The sequence below is a fragment of the Hyperolius riggenbachi genome, chromosome 4 (assembly GCF_040937935.1).
Source record: "Hyperolius riggenbachi isolate aHypRig1 chromosome 4, aHypRig1.pri, whole genome shotgun sequence".
Taxonomy (NCBI): Eukaryota; Metazoa; Chordata; class Amphibia; order Anura; family Hyperoliidae; genus Hyperolius; species Hyperolius riggenbachi.
In genome coordinates, this window is record NC_090649.1 from 471,024,128 (window position 1) to 471,049,497 (window position 25,370).

General features: G+C 45.3%; 1 protein-coding gene and 1 pseudogene across 2 annotated transcripts in view; one reads left to right on the forward strand and one right to left on the reverse strand.

The window, feature by feature from the left end:
- GPATCH2 (G-patch domain containing 2) overlaps positions 1-25,370 on the reverse strand; it is a 203,736-nt gene that overhangs the window by 165,242 nt on the left and 13,124 nt on the right. For both annotated transcript variants that reach the window (XM_068232903.1, XM_068232902.1), the window contains exons 3-5: positions 23,775-23,836; positions 21,604-21,786; positions 19,592-19,671 (exon numbers count right to left, since the gene is read on the reverse strand). In XM_068232903.1, coding sequence (XP_068089004.1) covers positions 19,592-19,671; positions 21,604-21,786; positions 23,775-23,836 — 325 coding nt within the window. The remainder of the gene's footprint in view (positions 1-19,591; positions 19,672-21,603; positions 21,787-23,774; positions 23,837-25,370) is intronic.
- On the forward strand, positions 5,533-8,224 carry LOC137571076 (serine/arginine-rich splicing factor 5 pseudogene; annotated as a pseudogene).

The following is a 25,370-nucleotide window of genomic DNA, read 5'->3' on the forward strand; positions in this document are numbered from 1 at the left end:
GAAAAAAAAACACACATAAATTCAGGCACATGCCTCTAGTTAGGACATTTAAATTAGTTATTAATTAAAGGGAGGTGCTAAAGGGGGTGTGGCCAGAAAAATAGCAAAAAACAATTAACCCTTTGCACACTCACATGCAAATGTTCAAACAAATGTATTTACAGATTCACTTGTCCAGGCACCACCGTTATCCTTACACCTAAGTTCAAAGCCGGGGTCTTAGCTTGCAAACGAATGCATTCCCTTGCGTAGTCACCTACACTGTGCAGAAGTACCCAGGTAGTCGTAGGTGTCCTAACTCTGGCCCTGTAACATTCATTGCAATAGTTATTTGTTTTTTTGCTATTTTTCTGGCCACACCCCCTTTAATTAATAACTTGTTTAAACGTCCTAACTAGAGGCGTTGTGCCTGGATATATGCGTTTCTTTTCTTGTTACAGACCTTTGTGGCCAGGGTTTAAATCTAGTGCACTCCCTCCTTCCCCTGTCTGTGATGTCAGAATGCACACAGTTTATGCTGGTGTATGTGCATGGCATGGTGCGCATGGATACATTACGTTAGCTCCCTTGTGCAATCGGTATGATGCGCTATCTGTCCCAGGAGAGGACGTCAGGATGTGTGCTCCTAATCCCCAGATACGTTTGATGCAATTAATGTTTGCATGTGGTTTTTGACCAGAGGTTCGCCTTCGGCTTTAAATAAAAGGTGTAGAATGCACACGGATGAATGAGTTCAACTTAGCAAAAACCGAAACCGTCCTGGCGTGTGTAGGGGGTCTGGGCTTTGTAAACATCTAGGCCACCGCCTGCCTTCCAAACCGCAACTTCCACAGTGAAGGCGGAAGTGTCAGAAGATTGAAAGCGATGTGGAGCGCATCAGAAGGGAGGCGGTGGCCAAGGTGAGCTAAACCCTGCTTACATAGCACAACCATCCCACCACCCCATACACTCCAGGAAAATGTCAATTTTCATAAAATCAACCTCACTTATCTCTAATAATGAAGTCAAAAATTCACCATCTGGCCCCAAAAAATTGGGAAATACTATTTTGGTATTGCTACACCCAAAAAGACAACTACACATACACACACAAAACAAAGTCTCCACGGAGACCACTCAGTAGCCCTTATACCGCGTCCGAGTAACAAGAATTTTTTTTTAACGCGGAAAACAAATGCCCAACCTACTGAAATGGCACTATTTTTAGTTTGAAAGGTAGGACCTGCAATTAATGCCTGATCTTCACCTAACAAAACATCTGTTTTTCTTGCTATGTAATTAGTAAAATTAATGAACGCTAATCCGTCCGCTCAAATGATTTTTTGCTGCTCGAATCAATCATTTTAACACCCAATATGCTTTAACACAAACAACAATAGATCAAGTCCAAATTGCTTCCACTTTTAACACTGCTTATTTATTATTTAAGAAACACTTGTTGTTAGCTGGGGGAAAAAAAATGAAACGGCCACAGAAAAATTTGTAAACAACAGATGGCGCGCCCAAATAACAAATTTATTCTAAATCATTTTTAGAGGCTTCAATCAGAACGTAGTAAATGTTCCTTTCCATTTTAGCATCGCGAGCATTTTTTAAAGACTAACCTGCCAGTACCACACAGTGCTAGCGAGTACCTTTGCCACAGTCTGAACTATTTCTATATATTCAGTATGACCCTTGAGCCCGCATATAAGCTTAGCAATAGCCTTGCCTTTAGCCCCGCCCCTTCCTATCATCTGTCAATCTGTAAGACCACCTGGCTTTTCATTGGTTTCTGGAATGCAGGAAGAGGCAGATCAAGGCTTCAGGTCAGTGGTATTGTATATACTTGCGTATAAGCCTAGTTTTTGCCCCCTTCAGCCTATACATGAGTCACCAACTTGCTGTGTCTTTGTCAGTGTATATACTATACTGACCTATTCTGTGCACTTAGATGGGAGGGTCGACACTGGTGCTGAACAGGCATGCGGGGAAAGGTCATCGGACCGGTTACAGGTTCCTGCCATGCAGCAGATCGGATGGCCGGAGGGGCGGGGAATTTGCAGGGACAGCTGTACAGTGGATGCCGACGCATGCCCTGTTGCAACACGCTTCTCTGCAAGTCAGTTCGGATGGCCATAGAGGGTACTTTTAGTGAGTCCATTCAGTATCAGCATGGGCCATTTTGGCACAGGGTGAAGCTGAAAAATGTCTCTCCCTGCTTCTGCACAAACTCCTGGCCCCCGCCGATTACTATTCCCCCTCCGAGTTGTAGCAACTTGGGAAGACACGCAATTCTGGGACTGGCTATTGACGGTGGCTGAATTACCCTTTTATTTTACTAATTTTTACAGCGCTGAAACTCCAGGCGCCCAAATTGGATGACAGTGATGGCTGCCAAATGCATAATCTTCCTGATACTATTACAACACATTAAAAAAAATGTCACCAATACCAAATATGTCACGGAAATGGCCATAAAAAAGGTACTACAGGTTCTTCAAGAAACCCCTAAATACACCATGCCTGACTCTCCTTTGGTTTGATTACTGTAAAACTTTGAAAATAAAGATAATACTTTAAAAAAAGGTTTTGAATATTCTGATATCAACATTAATGCACCATTGCAACAGCTGAGTAACTGGGAGGGGTCAAGGACAACTCCAATAGTAAACGACACAGGACTACATCTCCCATGAGTCCTAGTGGCAACTGTAAGCTACTAATAACCAACTGACAACACATTTTTCCACATTCTAGTATTAAAACATACTGACAGCTCCGACCTGTACTTGCATAAATTAATCCATTGGAAAGCTGTCCACCTCCCACTAACACAAGGTTGTCAAACTCAAATACAAAGTGGGTCGAAATTGAACACTTGGACCAAGTCATGGGACAACCTCAATGTCTAGTGGTCACCCCCCCCCCCCTCCCAGAGAGTCCCCTGGTGCTTAGGGCTTTCCCTCTCCCTCCCCCTTATGGCTTACCTGGTGATACAGGTCTTCACCATCAATATAGCTTCCCTGGTGCTCTAGAGTGGGCCAAACATAATGCAAAGTGGGGAAACCACTTGGGGGCCATATTTGATGGTTCTGTGGACTAGATTTGCCCCGCAGGCTGGAGTTTAACATATATGCACTAATGTAACTGCATCCAGCAAGAGTTAAGGCCAACAGCCTAGCAGGCACTTACGATAGGTTCATATTTTTTAGGTCATCCAGTTACATGGATTTACATTGTGCATGCGCTCACTGTTCAACTCCACCACTAGCACAGGAAACCCCGTATCACTGGTCTTGTTGTGGATCTGGGGCTCATTTACAAATATGCGTGTTTAATGATGACTCTTTTTGTGTCAAAAGGCTATAGTTGTTCTTTCAAGAGTATCTGCATCCTATATGAGATTATGAGTTGTACAGTCCTCTTAATATGGCCGGCCGCCACTCTCCATTGAACAGGGTACTAGCACAGCTAACTACTGATATGTCCCATACCGGGCACAAGTGTGAGGATGTCATTGAGTCCTATGGGAGAAAATCGCTTTACAAATGTTATTGAATTGTATTGTGCATAACACGCTGTGATGCTGCCAGGCTAAGGTCTTTTCTGCCCTACCAGCTTCCCAATCCAGAGGGTAGACAAGGGGTTATGTGTGTAGTTGGCCAGCCGGTAGTCATGTCACACTGGCAGCGGGCAAAGGGGAAGTGGTGCAATTCAAGTTGACCACTTCTGTGGCATGGTAACTCTTGGACCAGACGGTGGTGACAGTAGAAAAATCTAATTTATCATAAGGTAAATATGTACTTTTTCCTAAGGCTGTGGAGTCGGATTTTGAGTCGGCACAATTTTGGGTACCTGGAGTTGTGGTTTCATAAACTGAGGAGTCGGAGTCTGATTATTGTTGTGCTAAATCCACCACCCTGGTAAGTATTAGACTAAGGAGTCGGAGCAATGTTGGGTACCTGGAGTCGGATGATTTTTGTACAGACTCCACAGCCCTGCTTTTTCCCTAGGTTTAAGGCTTTAAACGCCCGCCTACTAGCATGAGTATATCCTATTGCTGAACTTGATTGGTCTAATATAAATTTGCAGAAAACTAGCATCAATTTAGAATTAATGGCATCTCATTGACCATCCCCACTCTTTAACCTCCCTGGGGGTATAATTTTTTTGGGGGGATTTTAGGGTCTAAAAGTGGTACAATTTATTCATGTGCTTTTAGATCCTAAAAGCAGGAAAAATCGTAGCCCCAGAGAGATCTGCAGCAGACCCAGCACATTACTCACTTACCTGTGATCCATCGCCAAAATTCTTCCTCCTGTCCTCCAGGTGGTGCTCTACCTCTATGGTGCTACTGCCATCTGTCATGTGACAAATGGCAATCTCACGTGAGGGATCAAGAGCCTTTGAGTTTCAGAAGAAAATGAACAGCGAGCATCCGAATCCATGGGAAGCGAGTTATAACCGCTGCATCTATATACCTCCTGGTAGCTACCCCTAGACCTCTTGGGATTACTGCTCTTAGCATCTTTTTTCACTACGAGCCTGGCTCGGGATTACCGCCAAAGAGGTTAATGTTTACTTCTTCTGAGGAAGACTCTAGAGCCAAAACTCAAAAGCATGATGCTCCTGGGTGGCGATGCTGCCATAAAAATGCTGCCATGCCGCCAACGTCATTCCTGACGCAAAAACCCCAAAACTTCCGTCCCGTCCTCCCCATCCAGACGCCGAGAGTTCAAGGGTACGAAACGGATAAGGAGACGGAAAAAAAATTGAAGAGGCGGCAGGATTTCAACTTCTTTCCCCGGGAAATTGAGTCAAAATAGATTTTCTCATTTACAATGAATCAAACGGGGGAAAACGCTGGAGCGTGGCGAAAGTGGCGCGAATGTATCAAAAAAGCAAATGAATAAACAGTTGAGGAGATTTATCGGCGGAGGGGAAATCGCCATAAATTCCTGCCGAGATGGATTGATTTTTAGTTAAAGGTATAACTGACAATTTATTGAGTGGGAAGAGGCATTATTTGGCGATGGGAATCTGCCTTGCGCGAGGCTGATTTGTGCCCCATTGTATTTTATGGAAAAAAGCAGCAGCAACTTTCAGTGATTTAGATTAAATGTATTAATCATAACCAGACAGTGTGAACTATAGATCTGCTATTAAAGAAGGTTTTTTGACGTTTAATTCTGTAGCGATATTTTGGCTCCGCGCGCCTCTCCCTCAATCCAATTCCGGCTACAGTCGGGAGACCCTCTCCTTTTTAATTTTATGAGGCTTAAAGTAGCATTTAAGCAGCCATGCGGTAAATAATGCGGGATTAGAGATATTTAGTGTTTTGTTTCTCTTTCCAGAGGGCCCATCCATCACCGCGGGACATAAAAAAGCCTCCTGCATTATATATTTTTTCCCCCTCTTTCCTATTTCTCATATTTTGGGTTTTATAGGACTATCTGAAAATAATGGAAGAGGGGAATTGAAAGAACAATCAGATACCTTGACGCGGGCAAGAGGAGCGGGAGGTTAAAACACAGTTGGCAGTTTTCGGATATGACGCGCTTTATGGAGTATGAATCTTCCGAGAGGGGCTTCGTCACCTTAAAGAGGACCGGTTTTGACTTGCCACATTCAAGAACTGGAATGTTCATTCTTAAAAAAAGAATTTCCCCATACCCAGTTTACCCTAAAAATAAGACCCCCAAAATAAGCCCTGGTATGATTTTCAGAATGTTTTGAGGATCAGGCTTGCTCAAATCTGATCCGGGAGACATCTGGATAGTAGCTATCCAGATATCTCCCAGTAAAGCTGTGCGAGGGGGGGGGTCAAGCTTATCTGTCTGACGTCTTCGTCGGTGCCTCCCACGGTGCGCTCCACGCGGCGGTCACGTAAGTGCAAACACTTCCTCCTTCCGGGTTGAAGGAGGAAGTGTTTGTAATCACGTGACGTGCGTTGAGCGCATCGTGGGAGGCGCCGAGGGACATACCTACGAAAAGACGTCAGACAGGTAAGCTTGACCCCCCGCGCAGCTTTATTGGGAGATATCCGGATAGCTACTATCCGGATGTCTCCCGGATCAAATTTGAGCAACACTGTTGAGGATGCTTGAAATATAAGCCCTTCTCCAAAAATAAGCCCTAGTTACAGTTCATAAAAAAAAGTCAATTTATATAGTGTCCAGGCAGCTACAGCGTACATGTAAAAAAATAAAATCAACTGGCAATAGAATGCAGTAGGACATATAGACCCTCCACCAAAATAAGCAGAATCGCACTCTAAAGACCCAATGAAACCCCAAATAATAATGGTTGCAGTGTTCTCCCCAGGCTCTTTTAGGCGGGTACTTCACCCGGCTAATTTTGTCACGCACCTGGCTGTTATCGGCTCGCCTCCTCCTGTGCTGTAAGCAGAATTGCGCAGAGAAGCTCCGGTCCTGCATTTCCCCGCCGTGCCCCAACCGGCTACTTTTTAAGCTTTGGTTCAGTTTTTTTTTTTTTCTTAATACATCTGTTCGCTGGCATGTTCCAATTTGCAACACACCAAGGTTTACGTATTACACATCCCTTGGCTTAGTATTACCTGACCGGCAGGTTCAGTAAATAGACTTTACTACTTTTTTGCTTATACTTCAAATGAGAGGTGCTTCACGATCAGCCAACCATAACTCCACCCCTCTCCACCCACCATGGGCGTAACAATCACACCTGCAACCCCTGCCATCACAGGGGGGCCCAGAGGCTTTGGGGGGCCCTCCTACTCCCTCTAACCAACACCAAGTGCAGCCAATTAGCAAAAAAACTCCCTGTTCGGTTACAAAAACTGTCCCATTTCCTGTGTGAGACGAACAACGTGAGATCTTTTACTTAACAATTTTGCAGACATGAGTGGTTGTAGTGTTGAGTGGTTGAGTGTTCATTGGTCGGCTGAACCCAGCTGCCAGAGAAAAAGATGTCAAGCGGTTTTTCAAGGGCTATGGGAGAATCTAAATCATTGACCTAAAGAGAGGATTTTGTGGAATTTGAAGATCCAAGAGATGCAGATAACGCGGTTTATGAGCTTGATGGCAAAGAATATAAAAAAGGAGACACTGAGAGCCCAATATAGTGTAGTATGTACTGGAACACTTGGAAATAATATGAGTGAGATCAGTATACTCACAAACATGGGTTACCGCACAGGCAACCACTGTAAACGCAGGTGAGGAGATTAGACCTGTCCTCACTCAGGATTTAGATGTTGCTCTCTGTAGATTGGAGAAAGTATGGCTAGGTCACCCCTCCACCAGGGATGGACAACGTGTATTTAGTAGAAAACAGAGAGGCTAGCAGAGTAAAAAGTACAAAAAAACTTTAAAAATTGCTAGGGAGGCAACGGTGGACTTACCTCCAAAAAGCAGACACAAAAAATTGTCTCAATAATATACGGTAAGTACATTTATTACGAGTATCCCAAAAATGCGACGCTTTTCGCAGGCAAAGCCCACTTCCTCAGGCAATAAGGCAGTGGTCATAAACAGTAGCTCAAGAAGATCAGGAGAAGCGCCTCTGTCGCTTCCAAGAGATGCAGATGGCGTGGTTTATGAGCGTGATGGCAAAGAACTCTGCAGCGAAAGGGTTACCATTGAGCATGCCAGTCTGCATGCTAGAGGTGGTGTAGGACGAGGGCTTGGCCGTGGAAGATACAATGATTGATCGTTTTAGCAGTCGTCGCCGATGAAATGAGAGAAGTGCTCCATCAATAAGAACTAAAAACCGTCTCATAGTAGAAAATGTGTCCTCATGAGCTGGAAGGACTTGAAAGACTTTATGAGACAAGCTGGAGAAGTGACTTTTGCAGATGCACACAGACCCAGGCTCAACGAGGGGGGTTATTGAGTTTGCATCTAACAGCGATCTGAAAAATGCTATTGAGAAACTATCCGGCAAGGAAATCCATGGAAGAAAAATCAGACCGATAGAAGGAAAGAAGAGGCACAGCAGGTCCAGAAGCTGTTCCCGCTCCCGCAGCAGAAGCTCATCCAGGTCTCGAAGCAGGTCCCACTCCAGGAGTAGGAAGTCCTACAGTCGTTCCCATAACCGCAGCCATACTCCTCACAGTAACCACAGCAAATCTAGGTCTGTGAGTAGATCACCAGTTCAAGAGAAGTCTCAGAAGGCTGCTTCCAGGAGTCCATCCAAAACCCCAGCATCTGCTGATCGCCAGAGGTCTAGGTCGAGATCTCGATCTGTTGACAGCAGAAACTGAACTTTTTAATATACTTTACAAAAACCGTCCCCATTGCCCCCGCCTCTCAAAATGCAGAATAGCAAGTAGCGGGAGCATCTGTAATTTCAGATGCTGCTTCACAGCAGAACACTCCCTGGTCTCATTCGCCGGCTCCGGATCACGTGATCCAGATGAAGTTTGGGACCAACGAGGCCCCATGCTAACATCTTTGCAGGAGGGCCCTATTAAGTCTAGTTATGCCCCGTAACTAGCGAAGTGATGTAGTCAGATAGGAACTGGCCAATCATCTGCTCTATCTCTTACAATCCAGCTGAGCTGTCCCACATTATAGGAGAGTGTGTCGTGGGTTCTAGTGCTGGGAAGGGGGGTTGGCCAGTTTTTGGTTGTAGTCGGGCCTACCTGCCTTGATTGACCACTATGGCTGAGCTGTCCTTGGTTGTGGGGCACATCTTAGACAAGAAAGTTGTGAGAAAGTGCAAGCCAGTCCTTCAATGTAACTCAACTCACCTCCAACCTAATGGGATTGCATTACTACCGGCATAGAACGCTGTTTGACCAACAGTGGTAACATCAAATGGGTGTGTTTGTTATCCAATGGGTGACTCAGTGGTGGGCTAACAGTAAACAGTAAAAAGCTGACAGATCTGACAGGTTTTGGACTAGTCCATGTCCTCATGGGGTGAGGGGGAGACTCTCAGAGTGTTCTTAATTTTCAGAACCACTTACTGAATGGCAGTTGCTCAGTCTAACTACCACAAAAGTGTGCAAATGTTCAGGCAGGCCAGCATCTCTGTATAGATCAGGGGTCTCAAACTCAATTTACCTGGGTGGCCGCAGGAGGCAAAGTCAGAATGAGGCTGGGCCACATAAGGAATTTCACAATCGCGGTGCATCGCCGCCTCTGCCCGCCCCTCTCACTCTTCCTTCACAGAGAGGGGCGGGGAGAGGCGGCGATCCGTGCGGCGATTGACGTCAGGAGGGGCAGAGCTGAAGCTGAAAGCTCTGCCCCTTCCAGGAAAACCGGCGGATTGCCCCCCGGGCGATTTGGGGCTCTGCAGCCACCGTTTAGCGGCGGGGATGCGGCGGATTAATTGGGAGCACTGAAGCGAACTATCAGGCCTCTTGCACACTGCATGCGATTTTGATTCAGATTCCACTTTTTAATCAGTTTTTACATCCGATTCCGATTTGCAGTTTGCTCCCTGCACACTGCAAATCGGAATCTGAATCGGATGTAAAAAACGATTAAAAAGCGGAATCAGAATCGGAATCGCTTGCAGTGTGCAAGAGGCCTAAGGAAGCTTTTGCCGGCGAGGGCCACAAAATATTGTATCGAGGGCCGCAAATGGCCCGCGGGACTCGAGTTTGAGACCCCTGGTATAGATCCTATGAAGGAGACACTGAGGAGATGGACTAGTACAAAACCAGTCAGATCTGTCAGATTTTTACTGTAAAGATCCAGGAAATTTTGTTCATCAGCAGTTTTCAGCGATTCATTCTTTACTGCAAGAATGAATAGCTGAAAACTGCTGATGAACAAAGTTTCCAGGATCTTTACACTAAAGATCGAAGCAAAGCGTTTTGAGCCCATGTTTCGCGCTTTGCGGATCCCTGTCGCTCAGAAAAGTTCTGCAGCACATGTAATCCTATGGTGTAACTCGCACTGCATTGATCACAGTGCAATAGCAATTTTCGATGATCGCAAATGTGCTGCATGTAGCATTTCCCTAGCAATTGCGGTGCAATTCTCCTTCATTGGAATGAGAATTGCAAAATGCAATCACAGAAAAATTGCACAACCCAGCAATGTAATATTTCAATCGCTGGGCGCGATTTGCAATTTCCGAGTAAGAACGGGGCCTTATCCCTGAGGGTTTTTGGCTAAGTTTTTTCCACAATTTACATTTGCATTTTTTTGCATCCAATTTGTTGTGTTTGTATGCACATTTTTAGCATTCCAATTGTTTTCATGCATACCAATGAAGTTAATTTAAATGAAATTGTATGCAATTAACTGGACACTCACATGTAAAATTTTTTATTTGGGATGCAAAAATGTGCATTTCCATTCATGTGCAATGTATATGATTCACAGGTCCATTTCAAAGGGTGGGTGGGCTGGGGGGGGGGGGGGGGGGGGCTGGAAGCATACATCTCGGCAGTTTTGGTTGTTTTTGTGGGGTTTTTTTGTGCAGAAAATTTGGAAGCAAAATTTCCAGTCTTTAGCCGATAAAAATCTAATCGGGAATGGTGAATTTAAAAAAAAATTGAATGGCGAGTGGTAGATTTTCAATTTATTAACGGTGGCCACACACCATACAATATATATGTAAACCGTAACTAATGTTTTGGATACCCATTTTTACCTTCACAATCCTGGTTTCAGCATCAGAAATCCTTCTTATATCCAGTGGCGTAGCTAAGGAGCTGTGGGCCCCGGTGCAAGTTTTACATGGGGCCCCCCCAAGCACTCTATACATAACAATTGATATGGCACACCAAAACCTGCTAAGGACAACCACAGTGTCAGAGTTGCAAGAAGGGGATGGGGAACAGTTTGTTAAGGATTTTTACTATTTAAAGCATCTATAGACGTGATTATTACCAGCACAGGACCAACAGAGAGCTAATACTGTGATAGAGGGAGGATCCTTCGGGGCCCCTCTGGCCCAAGGGCCCCGATGCGGTCGCTACCTCTGCAACCCCTATTGCTACGCCCCTGCTTATATCTACATACTGCTGTACATAGGGGGGGTCAATGAGATGCAAATAATTTTGAGTTGATGCAGGATGATGCTAATTTTACTTGAAAATGGACCAATTTAATTTTTCCTCAGTAGGAATTGATTGGTTCATTTTCAAACTGCATACATTTGCATATAAAAAACAATGCATAATGCTGCATCAGCTAATTATTTGTATCTCAATGAAATATCCTTTACTGTATATTGGTAAGTAGCAACCCCCCATAATGCTTAGCCCAAGCTATGATGTCACACAGCCTCCTGCCCCAGAGCACTCCAGGCGACATTTCTGTTCACTGCACAAATTTTCAATTTTAAAATAGGCAACCGCTAACTAAATAACGTAAGTATCAATAAGGTTTTTCTGTAACCTGACTGGTAATAGAATCTTCCTTTGCCTCAAGTGGGATAACACTCTTCCATAACAGTCAATACAAATGTGTTTTCCTACTTGTTATTACTCATGCAGTTACCATATTTGCTTTTGTGCGCACGAGGAAAAACGTTTTAGCCATTTATTTAGGAAAGAGTTCTTTACAGTAAGAGTGATTAAGATGTGGAATGTATTGCCACAGGAAGTAGTTATGACAAATTCTATACCTGCATTTAAAGGGGGCTTAGATGCTTTCCTTGCGTGGTGGTGTACTTTGTTCTCTGGTTGAACTCGATAGACGTATGTCTTTTTTTAGCCCAAATAACTACGTAACTATGTAATATTATGTTTACAAATTTCAAATACCTAAAGTACAGTTTATCTGCTCTGAAAGCTACCATTGCATTTGACTGCAGATCTGCTGTATTTATATAATAAAATCTATCTAATGATCACTTCTCTATGCTTCTACAGCAGAGAGAGCTCATTCTCAAAGATGGGGATGTATACTAGTTGTAGCAGACAAAGGAATGTAAACAAAAGGTAATGTTATCTCCTCTTTAGATGTGGCAGCAATCTTTCCATTGAAAAAGAAAGTGTTGTGTTTAACTGTTTGAATGTTGTTGTTTTTTGTGGTAGTAGATTTTATGCTGTAAATAATCTTTTAGAGCAGAGAAGAAATGCTGAGTTGCATACCACTTTAAAGAGAATCTGTACTCTAAAATTCTTACAGTAAAAAGCATACCATTCTATTCATTATGTTCTCCTGGGCCCCTCTGTGCTGTTTCTGCCTCTCCCTGCTGCCATCCTGGCTTGTAATTGCCATTTTTATCCAGTGTTTACAAACAAAAGATATAGCAAGTGATACCCTGAGAAGAGCTGAGTGTGTGAGTCATGCAGAGTGTGCAGGGGGCCTGGAGAGGGTGTGTATAGCTTCTAGCCAATCACAAGCAGCCCTGCACATTCCACACATTCCAGCCTTAGCCCGACAGAGGAGAGAAGATTAGATCATATAACAGAGATAATACAGCCACTGTGCAAATAGGAAAGGCTGCAGTTAGACAGAGCACATTTGAACAGGTATAGGAACTTATAGGATAGAAGAAATAAGGATGAACATTTTGTTAGAGTCTCTTTAATTTTAGGGTACGCTGAGCTTTAATTTGCGCAGACCTTAATTTACACGAGCAGCACGCAGAAAGCCGTCTCCCCTGTACTCCAGAGACCCCGGGGTTCCTCCTGTACAGCCGGTTACAGCAGTTCATCTCCTATTCTTACAAATAAAGGAATATGGAGGAATAAGGAGGAAGCCTCCGACAAGCTATGTGAGCAGAGAGTATTAAAAGAGATTCTTCATTTCGGAGGGAGGCAGAGAGCATGTCATGAGACTTCCATTTTAATACGGCTTAACACATTGGCCTCTGAACTTTGATCAGGTGCCGATAATTCAGAGGAGAGCGAGGCACGTGGCTCTCTGGTGCGTCTATTTTTATTTTTGCCTGACTGCTTGCTTGATCATTGTCAGGATTTGTAGCCCATTTTCTGGGCTTATTGCAATCTCATTCTGCTGTTTTATAGGGGCTATTCCAGCTGATAGATTAACTTCCAGCCAGTGGTGAAATGTTGCCAAACTCTAGCCGGCGCTATATACTGAGCAACGCCGTTAACATCCTATGGAAATATATATTTCTACGGAGGTTTCCGATATCTGTGGATATAAATCGTCACAAAGAAAATATATGCTGGTGAAGGCACCCGTGGCCAGATTTAAAGCAGCAGGGACAGTCATACTATCCCAGCAAAAAAAAAAAAAAACCACATATATAAGTAAATACTTGTTCTACTTACATAACATATGAATTGTACTCTCCACAGTTTAATGCCATCACATTTTATATAGTAAATAAAAAGAAAACTGTTTCAGGCATTTTCCATCTTTACTGCCTCTGACTAAAGCCAATCCTGATGTCATTTCCTCCCTTACGCTTTTTCTCCTAGAAACTGCACTGTCATATCTAGATTGCTTTGTAAACACAGCATAGAGCAGTGACGGCTAACCTTGGCACTCCAGCTGTGGTGGAACTACAAGTGCCATGAGGCATTGCAATACTTTCACAGCTCTAAGCATAACTCAGGGAGGCAGAGGTATGATGAGATTTGTAGTTTTGTTACAGCTGGAGTGCCAAGGTTAGCCATCGCTGGCATAGAGTGTATTTTAGCAGCTTCACACTGAACTGCCCTCACCCAATCAGTGAAGAGCAGGAATGTGGGAAGGGAGATAACAGGCTCTCCTCTCCAATGTACCAGAATACAGCCAGGCTGACTGAGATGAGATTTATTACAGTAGAAACATTTATGATTATATAGGAATGCTTGCAATACAGGGTAAGGATGTAGACTACATAAACAACACAGAGCAGTGGGTAAATGAAATTTGATTCTATAACTGACAATCACGCTTTAAAAAAAAATATATATATGAGAATGACATCCTGAGCGCAGCAACCAAGAGTAACCACTCCACAGCTTCCTGATTGCTTGAAGCAGAATTATAATCGGCATACATACAATTAAAACTTTTCTTTCCAGCTACTTACTGATCCTCTCTGTCTTTGACTAAAACGGAAGTACTGGAAGCAGTTATCTTGCATAATTACATAATTTCCAGTTCAATTTGTCAGCATCACACTCCTAATTTTATGACTGTATAGCTTCAGCCATCTTGCATAATATTGTAATATCCAGTTCGATTTGTAAGCCCTACATTGCTAATTTCATGAATATGCACTTTTCTATCACACAGAAGCTACCTGCTATAAAACTAACCTTAAGGCCCGGTTCACATTAGCGGTCGCTGTCCGGAATCGCCGTGCCGGAGCCGGATCGCATGCAGAACGGACGGAACGGACGCACGGCATAGCAATGAAAGCCTATGCGTCCGTTCACATGCGTCCGTTTCGTCCGGACCAGATCCGGACTCCGGCATAAGACCCAACATGCGCTATTTTTTGGTCCGGCTCCTCCGGCAGCCGTATCCGGAGCGGAGCCGGACTGCACCATCCGGCCAATACAAACCAATGAGAACCGGAGAGCGCACAACACACTGGCTAAAAATCCGGATGTTCTACCCCACTTCCTATGCGTATTGTAGCGGCGATTTTGGATGGGGACACATGGGCAAGCATTTTGGAGTGGAGCAGCAGTGACTTTAAACGTGCTGGAGATGTTGGCAGTATGTCGGAGGTGGAGGTGAGTGCTAAACAGCGGAGGGCCTGATTCCACAGGTCCACCTTCTGCTGACCTCCCAGACCCCAACATTTTTATTCGGTTTCTACTATCTTTTGCCAAACGGATCCGGATCGCATCCTGATGAACACCTGATGCAACCTGACCGGATCCGGATCGGATCCGGATCAGAACCGTACGGTTCCGATCCGGATCCGGTCCGGATCCGGTCAGGTCATCCGGTCCGTTTGGCAGGGAACCGCAAGTGTGAACCGGCCCTTACTGCACACTGAGTAACAAAGAAAGTAGGGCAAAAACCTACACAAAAATAAAGGAGGCACAACCAGAAGTCAGAAGGGTAGTATACTGAATAAGTGCTCAATGTACTCCCCACTGTGTAAGTGGGGAGTATGGCCCTTATAAGTAGTGTTGCTGTTCAAATTCCGGTTTCCTACTTTGGAACCTGGATTAGGCCACGCAACATAGTGCAGAACCTCCGGTAGTGGAGAGGGGCAGGGGGAGGTCACTGCTAAAGCGTCCCACGTGCTGTATGCCAGTAGTCACGTGGGACCCGAATGAGGAAATACAGCGCACTCTCAGCCCGGACGGTGCAACAGGTAAAGTATCATAATGCACGGACACCAGGGGACACATAAAACATTTGTGAGCGGCAGCAGCCGGGTTTCCGTTGCTTTTGTCGTTCGCGATTATCGCCACAAGCCGTTACAGCCGTGTTCCCCATCTACCATGTCGGCTTAAGATTTCTCAGCACGTCCGATCGATTCATTCAACCAATATCGGCCTGAAATCAGTCGAATCATCGATTGAACATGCTTGCGGCAGCACAGATTTTCATCCAATTCAATAATAATGATAGAATCGGATGGCCGCAAAGTCGCTATATGTATGGCCACCTTAAAGTGTACCTGAGATGGGGCCACATAAAAAAATGTATACATAGCCGGGGCTTCCTCCAGCCTGATCACTTCCTCGTCATCCTCAGCTGCCTCCTCCTTCGCTCGCAACTGGGTCCGGGTTGGCGCATGTGCAGACCAGGCAGACGCGCTCCCCATCTTGCTCCTGTCGCCAGAAGCGTACTGCGCAGAACACTCCTGGCGACGTGAACACGGCAAGAGCACACGCACGGCCAGGAGCACACTGTGCATGTGTATGTAGTCCTGACATCATACGCATGTGCTCCCCCCATTTCTCATTTTTCATTCGACTCTGGTATTCTTTAATTCTGTCTGCAAATTGCAAAAGATTTGCATGCACAAAAATGTCCAACCGTACCTCACATGCCCAGAGGGAGCGACGTTGAGAGCTATACCCACTATAAAGAAACGCTCTGGTGAGCAGGGAATCAAGGGAAGGGGGGGGGGGGGGGGACCCAGATACCCTGGTGGAGGTGTTTGCTTACACTCCCTGTGATTTATCATGTGCGATTGAGGGTGCACATAGGTGGAAGCAAAGTCTTATACAGCCTGCACTATGATGTATTTCTTGTGATTGTTTTCTATTTAAAGAGAAACTCCGACCAAGAATTGAACTTTATCCCAATCAATAGCTGATACCCCCTTTTACATGAGAAATCTATTCCTTTTCACAAACAGACCATCAGGGGGCGCTGTATGGCTGATATTGTGCTGAAACCCCTCCCACAAAGAAATTCCGAGTATGTACTCTTGGCAGTTTCCTGTCTGTGAACCTTGCTGTATTGTGGGAAATAGCTGTTTACAGCTGTTTCCAACTGCCAAAACAGCATGCAGCAGCTACATCACTTGCCAGCAGTAAAAATGTCACCATGTGATAAATGTCAGAATATAAATCAGGGATTTAAAATATTTTACAATGGGCAAACACTGACTAAATCATTTATACATAATTATTGTAAAAATGAAGCACTTTATTACATTATTTTCACTGGCGTTCCTCTTTAAAGGTGTATACATGTTTGAAGACACAAGTATCGGAGGATAGTTGCTGCCATTGAACATTGAGTGCTGGTACTGTGGATTGAATAGACCATTGGTAATTATCACCCGGCACACCGAGCTTGCCTGGACTCCAAACCTACCACGTACTCTTGATGTCCACCACCGGCCATGGACAATGTCCGAGGAGTGGAACATTGTGCATGTTAGATACTTTTGCAAATTATTGCGATTTGCAAACTAAATTTAAGGTATAGCACCACAGAAGTGCTCTCTTCGATCTTTTTCTGCGTGAAGGATATGACTGACTGCTATCAATGCAGAAAGGCAACTAGAAAGGGTCCTGTTAATAGAGGCGAGTCAAAATATCTGCCAGCGAATACATTCTGAAAGATTCAGTAAAAAGCGGAACGTCAGGCAAAGAGGCAAAAGAGAGCTCTTCTAAAAATCTCTTGCCTGTTAGATGATTTACACTTCTGTTCAACCACTCCTGGGAATCAGAGGCTGAAGAAAGCACAACCACAAAGCCCAGTCAGCAACCTGATTTTTCTGCTGGGCCTTTCTAGCTGCTGCCACACTTGCCGGTCACACTCTTTGGTCTCCAGTGTTCTCCCCAGGATCTTTTTGGTGAGCACCAATTTCTCCTCTGATGTAAGCAGAGTTGTACAGAGAAGCACCAGCCATGCATTCTCTCATCTCGCCCCACCCGGCTACTTTTTCATGCCACCCGCCTACTTTTTCATGCCACCCGCCTACTTTTTCATGCCACCCGCCTACTTTTTCATGCCACCCTGGATAAAATTTCTGGGAAGAACACTGGACTCCCTGGCCTTTTGATTTCTTAGCCGACGCCTGCATTCATATTTGCCTTATGGTGCCCATACATGGTACAATCTTTTTTATTTTCGAACAATTTTCTTCGATTATTCAGTTACATCCTAAAAAACGCATAGTTATTCCGAGGTACCATACACAAACGTTCAACTTGTCAGAAAAAATGATCAAATACAAAGATTTTTTTCAACATGTACAATTGGATTTTTATCGGAAAAAATGGATAGCTGTTATTCTTGATTGAAAAAAAAAAAAATAAAAATAAATAATCGACCTTCATTCAATTGTCCTGGTCGAATAAATGGGAAACTCAAACGTCTTTATTATACCGTGTCTGGGTACTATTAGGCCTCAATTCTCACATAATTTTTCTGATCGATTTTGTATAGAAGTGATCGGAAAAATTAATCAGAAATCAATTCGGACCTGTCAGATATAATCGTTTCGACCCGTTTATCTGAAGGGAAACTGCATGGTGTGTACCAGGCATTACACAGTGTCTCTTGCTGTAACAAGCGATGGTGGAGCTGTCAGCCATACTATCTCAGAAAAAACAACAACACATATAGAAGTCGATAAACACTTGCTCTACGTACATAACACATGTACTGCACTGTCCACGTTTTGATTTTAGTGATTTTCTACAGTAAAAAAAGAGAAAATCTAAAAAAAGAGAAACATTTTGAAGCCAATCCTGATGTAATTTCTTCCTTTACTCTCCTCTGCCTGATATGCATCGCCTGCCCTTCACTATACAAAGTGCATTGTCTCGGCATGAGAAATATTGGCCAGAGAGGAAAAGAGGTGTGGGAGGGGAAAATGGGAGGGAAAGAGGCTTCAGTCAATCAGGCTGCATTAGTTAAAGAGACTCTGAAGTCTCAAAAAAAAAAATCTTTTTATTTAACAAATATGTTAGCCCTAACGAAACCGTCGCATTCCCGCCGCTGTACACTATCTAAATCCCTCCAACTCGCCAGGGGGTAATCCGGGCAGCGCTTCAGTGAGAGGCAGCGTGTCTGTCAGCCCGGATCGCCGCCTCTCCCCTGCCCTTCTCAGTCTTCCTTCACTGAGAGGGGCGGGGGAGAGGCGGAGATACGCGCTGACAGACACGTGTAGAGGCAGAGCTGCAGCTCATAGCTCTGCCTCACACTGAAGCGCACAGGGCAGCAAAATCCACGACCAAGAAAGTCGTGGATTTTGCGGGGGAGAGGGAGGGCGAGTTTGGGGGGATTTAGATAGATTACAGCGGCGGGAATGCGGCTGTTTAGTTAGGGTAAACATATTAAACACATTTGCTATATAAAAAGATTTTTTTTTGAGACATCAGTGTCTCTTTAAGCCTGAGGGGAAAGTAGAGAAGCAAAAAAGGACAACCCAGCATGCCCTACAACTTCCTTTTTGTGTACCAAATTTTGTGCGTACCAAAAAGAGTCAGGTAAACTGGGGAATGATCTTTTATCAACAAGAAAAGGAATAGTGATTTTAACTTTTGAACTGGTTAGCATCCTTATTAGGCCCCGTTCACACTTGCGTTTTGGCATGCAAACGGACCGGATCAGGACCTGATCCGGATCGGAACCGTACGGTTCCGATCCGGATCCGCTCTGTTTGCATCAGAAATGTATTGGGCTGCCATCCGGATCCGTGTGGTAAAAACAGTGAAATTACTAATAAAATTGTTGGGGTCAGCAGAAGGTGCACCTGTAGAATCAGGTCCTCCACTTTTAGGCCTCACCTCCACCTCCGACATACTGCCAAACAGCTCCAGCACGTAAGGTCACTGCTGCCCATGTGTCCCAATCCGAAATGGCCGCTAGAATATGCATAGGAAGTGGGGTAGAACGTCAGGTGTTTGTATCCTGTGTGTTCTGTGCTTTCCGTTCCCCATAGGTTTCTATTTCCGGATGGTGCAGTCAGGCTCCGGTCCGGGTGCGTGGGCCGGATGATCCAGACCCGAAAAATAGCGCATGTTGAAAAAGTGTCCGGATCCGATCCGCCTCCGTTCTGTACGGAACGTACGCATGTGAACGTCCGCATACACTTTGCATTGCTATGCGGAACGTACGTTCCGTTTGTACAGTACACGGTCCGGATCCGATCGAGCGAATCCGGACAGGGAACGCTAATGTGAACCAGGCCTTACTTGTTTACCAGTTAAAAATAAAGAATTGATTTCTGATTTTATGCCCGACAGTTACACTTTAATATTGTTCTATGGAAACCGCTATCTGCCAAGATTTCCTCTACGGAGGGGATAAGGTGGAGACACACGTACCAGAGGGCTGGGGTTTATCGAGGATTTCCTGAGACTTCTAGCTTGCATTGCGTGCAGGTGGCTCAATCTTGCCTGGAAACCTAAAATGAGAAAGTATACAGGGCTCTATTATTTACTTCTAATCAGTAGCAAGGCCAAGAATGACTAAGGTGAAACTACATGAACACACCCCAAACCACCCCCTGTGCTCCTCGAATGATATACAAATACCCAATCCTCAGTCATATGCTCCGCTGACCAACAGCTACAAGACTTCTCTAAGGCTGCCCCACTCAGTGAAATTCTCCTGTATCCTGAGTTCCCTAACCTCTTAGGATGATATGCTTGCTGGAGCTGTGTCCTCCTCCCCTCCTACCTTACCTGTGTTCCATCACCTCTTAGAGCCCCTTCGGACTGCAGCACAAACGCTGCGGAGACGGTACGGTAAGCACATGCGCTCAGGGGGCTCAGTTCACTATAGCGTGATAACTGCTATCGCAGCAGTTATATCACGCGATCTGTTTCACGTGAACCGCGCACGTGATCGCCACAAACCTTCGCTTATTGCGCGAAGTAACGCTGTTCGCGTGAAAACCTTTGTGCGCGGCAGATCGCATAATAAGGTAGAAGCCCCAGGTAAGTGAAACCCATTTTTTTTTTCGGCTTAGGTTTCCTTTAAGGTAGTAACTTCCGCAGCTTTCCCAGTCTCCTACGCCATCCTCTGCCATCGCCGTTTGACCCATGGGACCAGAAAGCATAGGGCTTCCTGTTTGTTTGTTTTAAAAAAACAAAACAAAAAAAAAAACAAAGTGAATCTTACCTCGCAACAGGGAGGATTCTCATTGGTCCACCATGAACCAATGAGAATTTTCCTGTTGCATGAGGATTTCCATTGGCTTTATGCAAACCAATGAGGCGCCCCATGCTACTGCCGGCCTTCAGATCCCCTGCGGTGGACCGCATGGCGGCCATGGAACCAAAAATCCAAAAAGACAGGTGAGCGACTTTCTTGCGGTGGAAAGCCTAGTGTGAATGGACACAGTTCGTTTCCATAGGCCTCCATTGTGTCTGATTTGCATCATTTTTTCATTTAATTCCATTGCGGTAAATGCAGCAGGATTTTTATTTTTTTTTCTTTCTGCCTGGCAGCCGCTTGGCTCTGCCTGGTAAGGTCTCTTTTCCACAGACAGTTGGTAGGCCGTGAAATGCCTCTCAAACCCTCACAACTGCTCGCTGACGCCTGGTAACTGCTCGCTGACGCCTGGTAACTGCTCGCTGACGTCTGGTAACTGCTCGCTGACGCCTGGTGACTGCTCTGTAACTGCTCGCTGACGCCTGGTAACTGCTCGCTGACGCCTGGTAACTGCTCTGTAACTGCTCGCTGACACCTGGTGACTGCTCTGTAACTGCTCGGTGACGCCTGGTAACTGCTCGCCGACGCCTGGTAACTGCTCTGTAACTGCTCGCTGACGTCTGACACTGTTTGCTGACGCCTGGTAACTGCTCGCTGAGCACACAGTTCAACTGTCCGTGGGAAAGAGGCCTTGGAGTTCTAGAGTCTTTTCACTGCCTATGAACTGCTCATGGAAAAAGCCCCTTAGGGCTTTTTTTCACAGGTGGATGAATTGTGCGCTCAGTAAGCAATTACCAAGCAGCAGTGAGCAGTTACCAAGCAGCAGTGAGCAGTTACCAAGCAGCAGTGAGCAGTTGCAAGGCAGCAGCGACCAGTTGTGAGAGTTTGACAGTCTTTTCACTGCCTATCATCTGCTCGTAGAAAAGGGCCCTTAGTATCCTGGCTCAGCAGGGATGACACATGGGAGATGGGAGAGGGCCAAAGTGGCACTTCTGAATGGCTGGATGGCTACTCCCATGATACTGTTGATTCTGCACCTTTCTAAAAAGCCAGGAAGCTTTTAAAGTTTAGTAAAAAGTGTGCAAAGTCTTCCAATACGCTTTGCAATTTATGTACAAATACCCTATTTGCCAAAAGAGACGCATGATGAGTATAAAGTCCTCTATAAGCATGGACACACCTCTCTGTGCAGATGGGGACATAAGAGGGAAGGAGCCAGTTAGGATGCTTTCAAATACGGGATCCGGGAGCTCTCGGTCCAGTTCTGTGACGTCCCCCTGCTCCCACCACGGTATAACGCCGGTGATGCCGCAGGCTCCTCCCGATTCCCCCTCGTAGAACCAATCACTCTGCTCATCATCACCTGCAAACAACAATCACATGTATGTTACATTACACATACCCAACAGAGCCACTAAGGATTGCACTATAACGATACAACAAAAGGAAAGAATAAGTGACTTATAAAAACCAATGTCATTTAAAATGGACCTGAACTCTTGCACAGGACAGAAGGAAAACACAGAGCAATGCACCCTGTATGTATTTAGAGAGTTCAGCCTGTCTAATTCCCTCTCATCTGTGACTAATCACCAGTGTAATTTGATCTCTCAGCTGTGTCAGCTGACTGCCATGGCAGAGCAGCTAATTGGTTAACACAGGAGGTTACCAATAGGTCAGCTTCCATGAAAGCAGGAAGAAGACACACTGCAGATTTATTGCAGGATTTTTATCAGCTGTGACAAAGAGGTGTTTGTCTTTAAAGGTTATTATGCTGTTGCTTTTTTATTAGAGCAGAGAGGAAGTTCTGAGTTCAGGTCTGCTTTAAAAAAAAAAAAAAACTATATGGTGCATTTACTGTATATAAATATATATATATTTTTTTTTATTCAAAAAACACTTTTTAAAGTGGTCACTATAATTAATTAAACAGAACGTCCAGTGCTGGTTACACTGAAAAGCTATACATACATAACGTATTTTTCAGATGCTTTTTTTCCCCAAAAGTAAGGGGGGGAACTAGACCCCCCCCCCCCCCCGCTGCTCCTGATGAGTTCAGCTGAAATGTGAAGGAAGTACCTGTATCAATAAGGAATGTGAGCGCAGCGTGCCCAAGCCCACTGAACTAGCAGCATACACGTTGTATACAGCAACTGATGAGCCACAGACAGTGTCCATAGGAGCAGAGGGCTGGTGTGTGTAAAATTGCTGAGCAAGTGCAGCGATTGGTCCCGATGGCAGAGCTGTGGTCCCGCCTGCAAGACCATCGGCTCCAGCACTGCCACTTATTTAACTGGACACACACCAGCCCTCTGCTCCTATCAGCAGGGCATCTGCAGCTTATCAGCTGTGTATGTCGCCGGTCCGGTGGGCAAAGGCACGTGGGGAGGAGAATGTCTACACAAGGGGGACAGAGTAGGACAGAAGATGGCACAGGGGGGCAGAGAAGGACACAGAGAAGGGGACAGAGAAGGACATAGGGAGAAAAAGGAGTGGACAAAGAAGGACACAGAGGGAGACAAAGAAGGTCACAGAGGGAGACAAAGAAGGGCACAGAGGGAGACAGAAAAGGTCACAGAGGGAGATAGAAAAGGTCACAGAGGGAGATAGAAAAGGTCACAGAGGGAGACAGAAAAGGACACAGAGGGAGACAGAAAAGGGCACAGAGGGAGACAGAAAAGGGCACAGAGGGAGACAGAAAAAAGGGCACAGAGGGAGACAGAAAAGGGCACAGAGGGAGACAGAAAAGGGCACAGAGGGAGACACAGAGGGAGACAGAAAATGGCACAGAGGGAGACAGAGAAGGGCAGGGAGACAGAGAAGAGCACAGAGGGAGACAGAGAAGAGCACAGAGGGAGACAGAGAAGAGCACAGAGGGAGACAGAGAATGACACGGCGGGGGGGGGGGGGGGGACAGATAAAGGCACAGGAGGACACGGGGACAGAGGAGGAGAGGACGACACAGGGAGACAGAAGAGAACACGGGGGGCATGGGCGATTCAGAAAATGGCTTGAAAAGGGTTAAAGGGTTGATCCTTTTGTGTGGCTGATTAAAAGTGTTTGGAATAGTTTGGAAAAACAATCCTATCTTCCCATCTGAATGATCTTATGAAAGAAATACGATCATTCGCAAAAAAAAAACAAAAAACAAAAAAAAAACACACCATTGATGGGCATCCTAATAAATACTTTAAGGTGTGTTAACCCCGCTAGGCCCACCAATTCCACTCCTGCCAGAGCGCAGGAAACCTGCGACGCCGGGTCTTCACCGACAGCATCAATTAGGAGGCGTAAAACGTTCCTCTAATTAGCACATTTCAATTAGACTTCACAGTATAAATGTTTCAGTACCTTGGCGTCCCTCGTCGTTCGTATACAAGCCGGCGTCGCTGCTGCTGATGCTGCTGGATTCGCTGGAAAAAAAGCACAAAAAGAAAAAAATATTACACGATCGTTCGTGGAAGAGAAAAAAATAAAGAGTTGAAAGATATGTCATCTTTTCGGTGTCCAGGTTGAAAAAACAACAAAAACAAAAAGAATCAAGTGTGTCTGTAATCAGGCTGCAAATGGTGTGGTTTTATGAACTGCTGAGCATATTATTTTTGGCACATAAAACCCTGGGAATCTAATGGGACACTGACAAGGAGCCAGATGTGTCTGCACGGAGGTGCTGACACAAGTGATGAATTCTATTATTTGCCTCCATCAAACGCTCGCTGCTCCCTTTTAATGCGGAGCCGTTCGGCGTGATCTCGGAAGACGGCGGGCGCGAGGAGGGAGCAATGTTGGCTGCAACGTCTGCTGGAGACCTTCCTTCGGCAAATAAAACACGGAGGTCTAAAACAAAAGGGAGATTAATCTTCGTGAAGGCCGGAAAGTAGTTAGCAGAGATCAGCAACCAGGCAAGGTTAGCTGAACTTCTGTTCGTCGGGAGGGGAAGGTCGGTGGAATCTACTTTAAAGCAATGCTGAAGTGGAAAATCAATAAAAAAATGAGACACTAAACTTAGTATAGGAAGCCTCTGGCTGGTTCATCTTACAGCCCACCGTTCCAGGGCAGGCTCCCTTTATACCTATTTAACTCAGTCAGTCGAATAGGTTTCTTCTGGCTACTAGCAAGGCTGTAGATGAGCGCATCCGGACTGGGCATGTGCAAATAAAGCCCAAACCCAAGCATGCCCAGTAGAGGAAAGCGCTTGTGTACGGAGGAAAAATCCTGTAGGAGCACTACCCACTACTGGGCATGTGCGGACTGTACTCTGGCTTGCCCAATGTGGACGGACTTGTCCCCAGGCCAGCCATGCTCAAGGCCAGAACCAAACACTGGAGCTGTGAGCTGTAGGGAAATCCAGGAAGCCTCTGGACTATCCAGAGGCCTTTCAGTACTGAGGTAAAGATTTTTTTTTTTTATTTCAGGACTGCTTCAAGAATTTGATTGTATGCCAAATAGTAGAATGCAGAAAATTATTCAAATAAACCCACTTTTACATTAAATATTCTCCCTAGCATTTTGGCAGACCTGAGATGTTTTCTGCTGGCTTTAAGGTGGCCACTAACGATACAATTTGCCCAATGATCATTTACGATTCTTCGTATGAACGATCAGAAATGATCGTTTGGGACCACTAATGGAAAAAAAAAAATTCCTAACCAATCCGATCAGATCGACTAGAGCAGTCTGAAAATTTCATTAAAGGGACCCCGAGCAGTAGATAGGAATGAAATCGGTACTTACCTAGGGCTTCCTCCAGCCCACCGTAGGCCGCAAGGTCCCCTAGCTACTCTCCCGTTCCCGCTGGTAACTTCATTACTGGCAACACCCGGGCCGAGTGACAACCCAACACTTCCTGAACGGTGAGGCTCCGCGTCATCACGCCGGCCACTACGCGTCATCATGGCGGCCGGCGTGACAGTCCTGTACATGCACGGTTTTCTAACTCTGAACCGC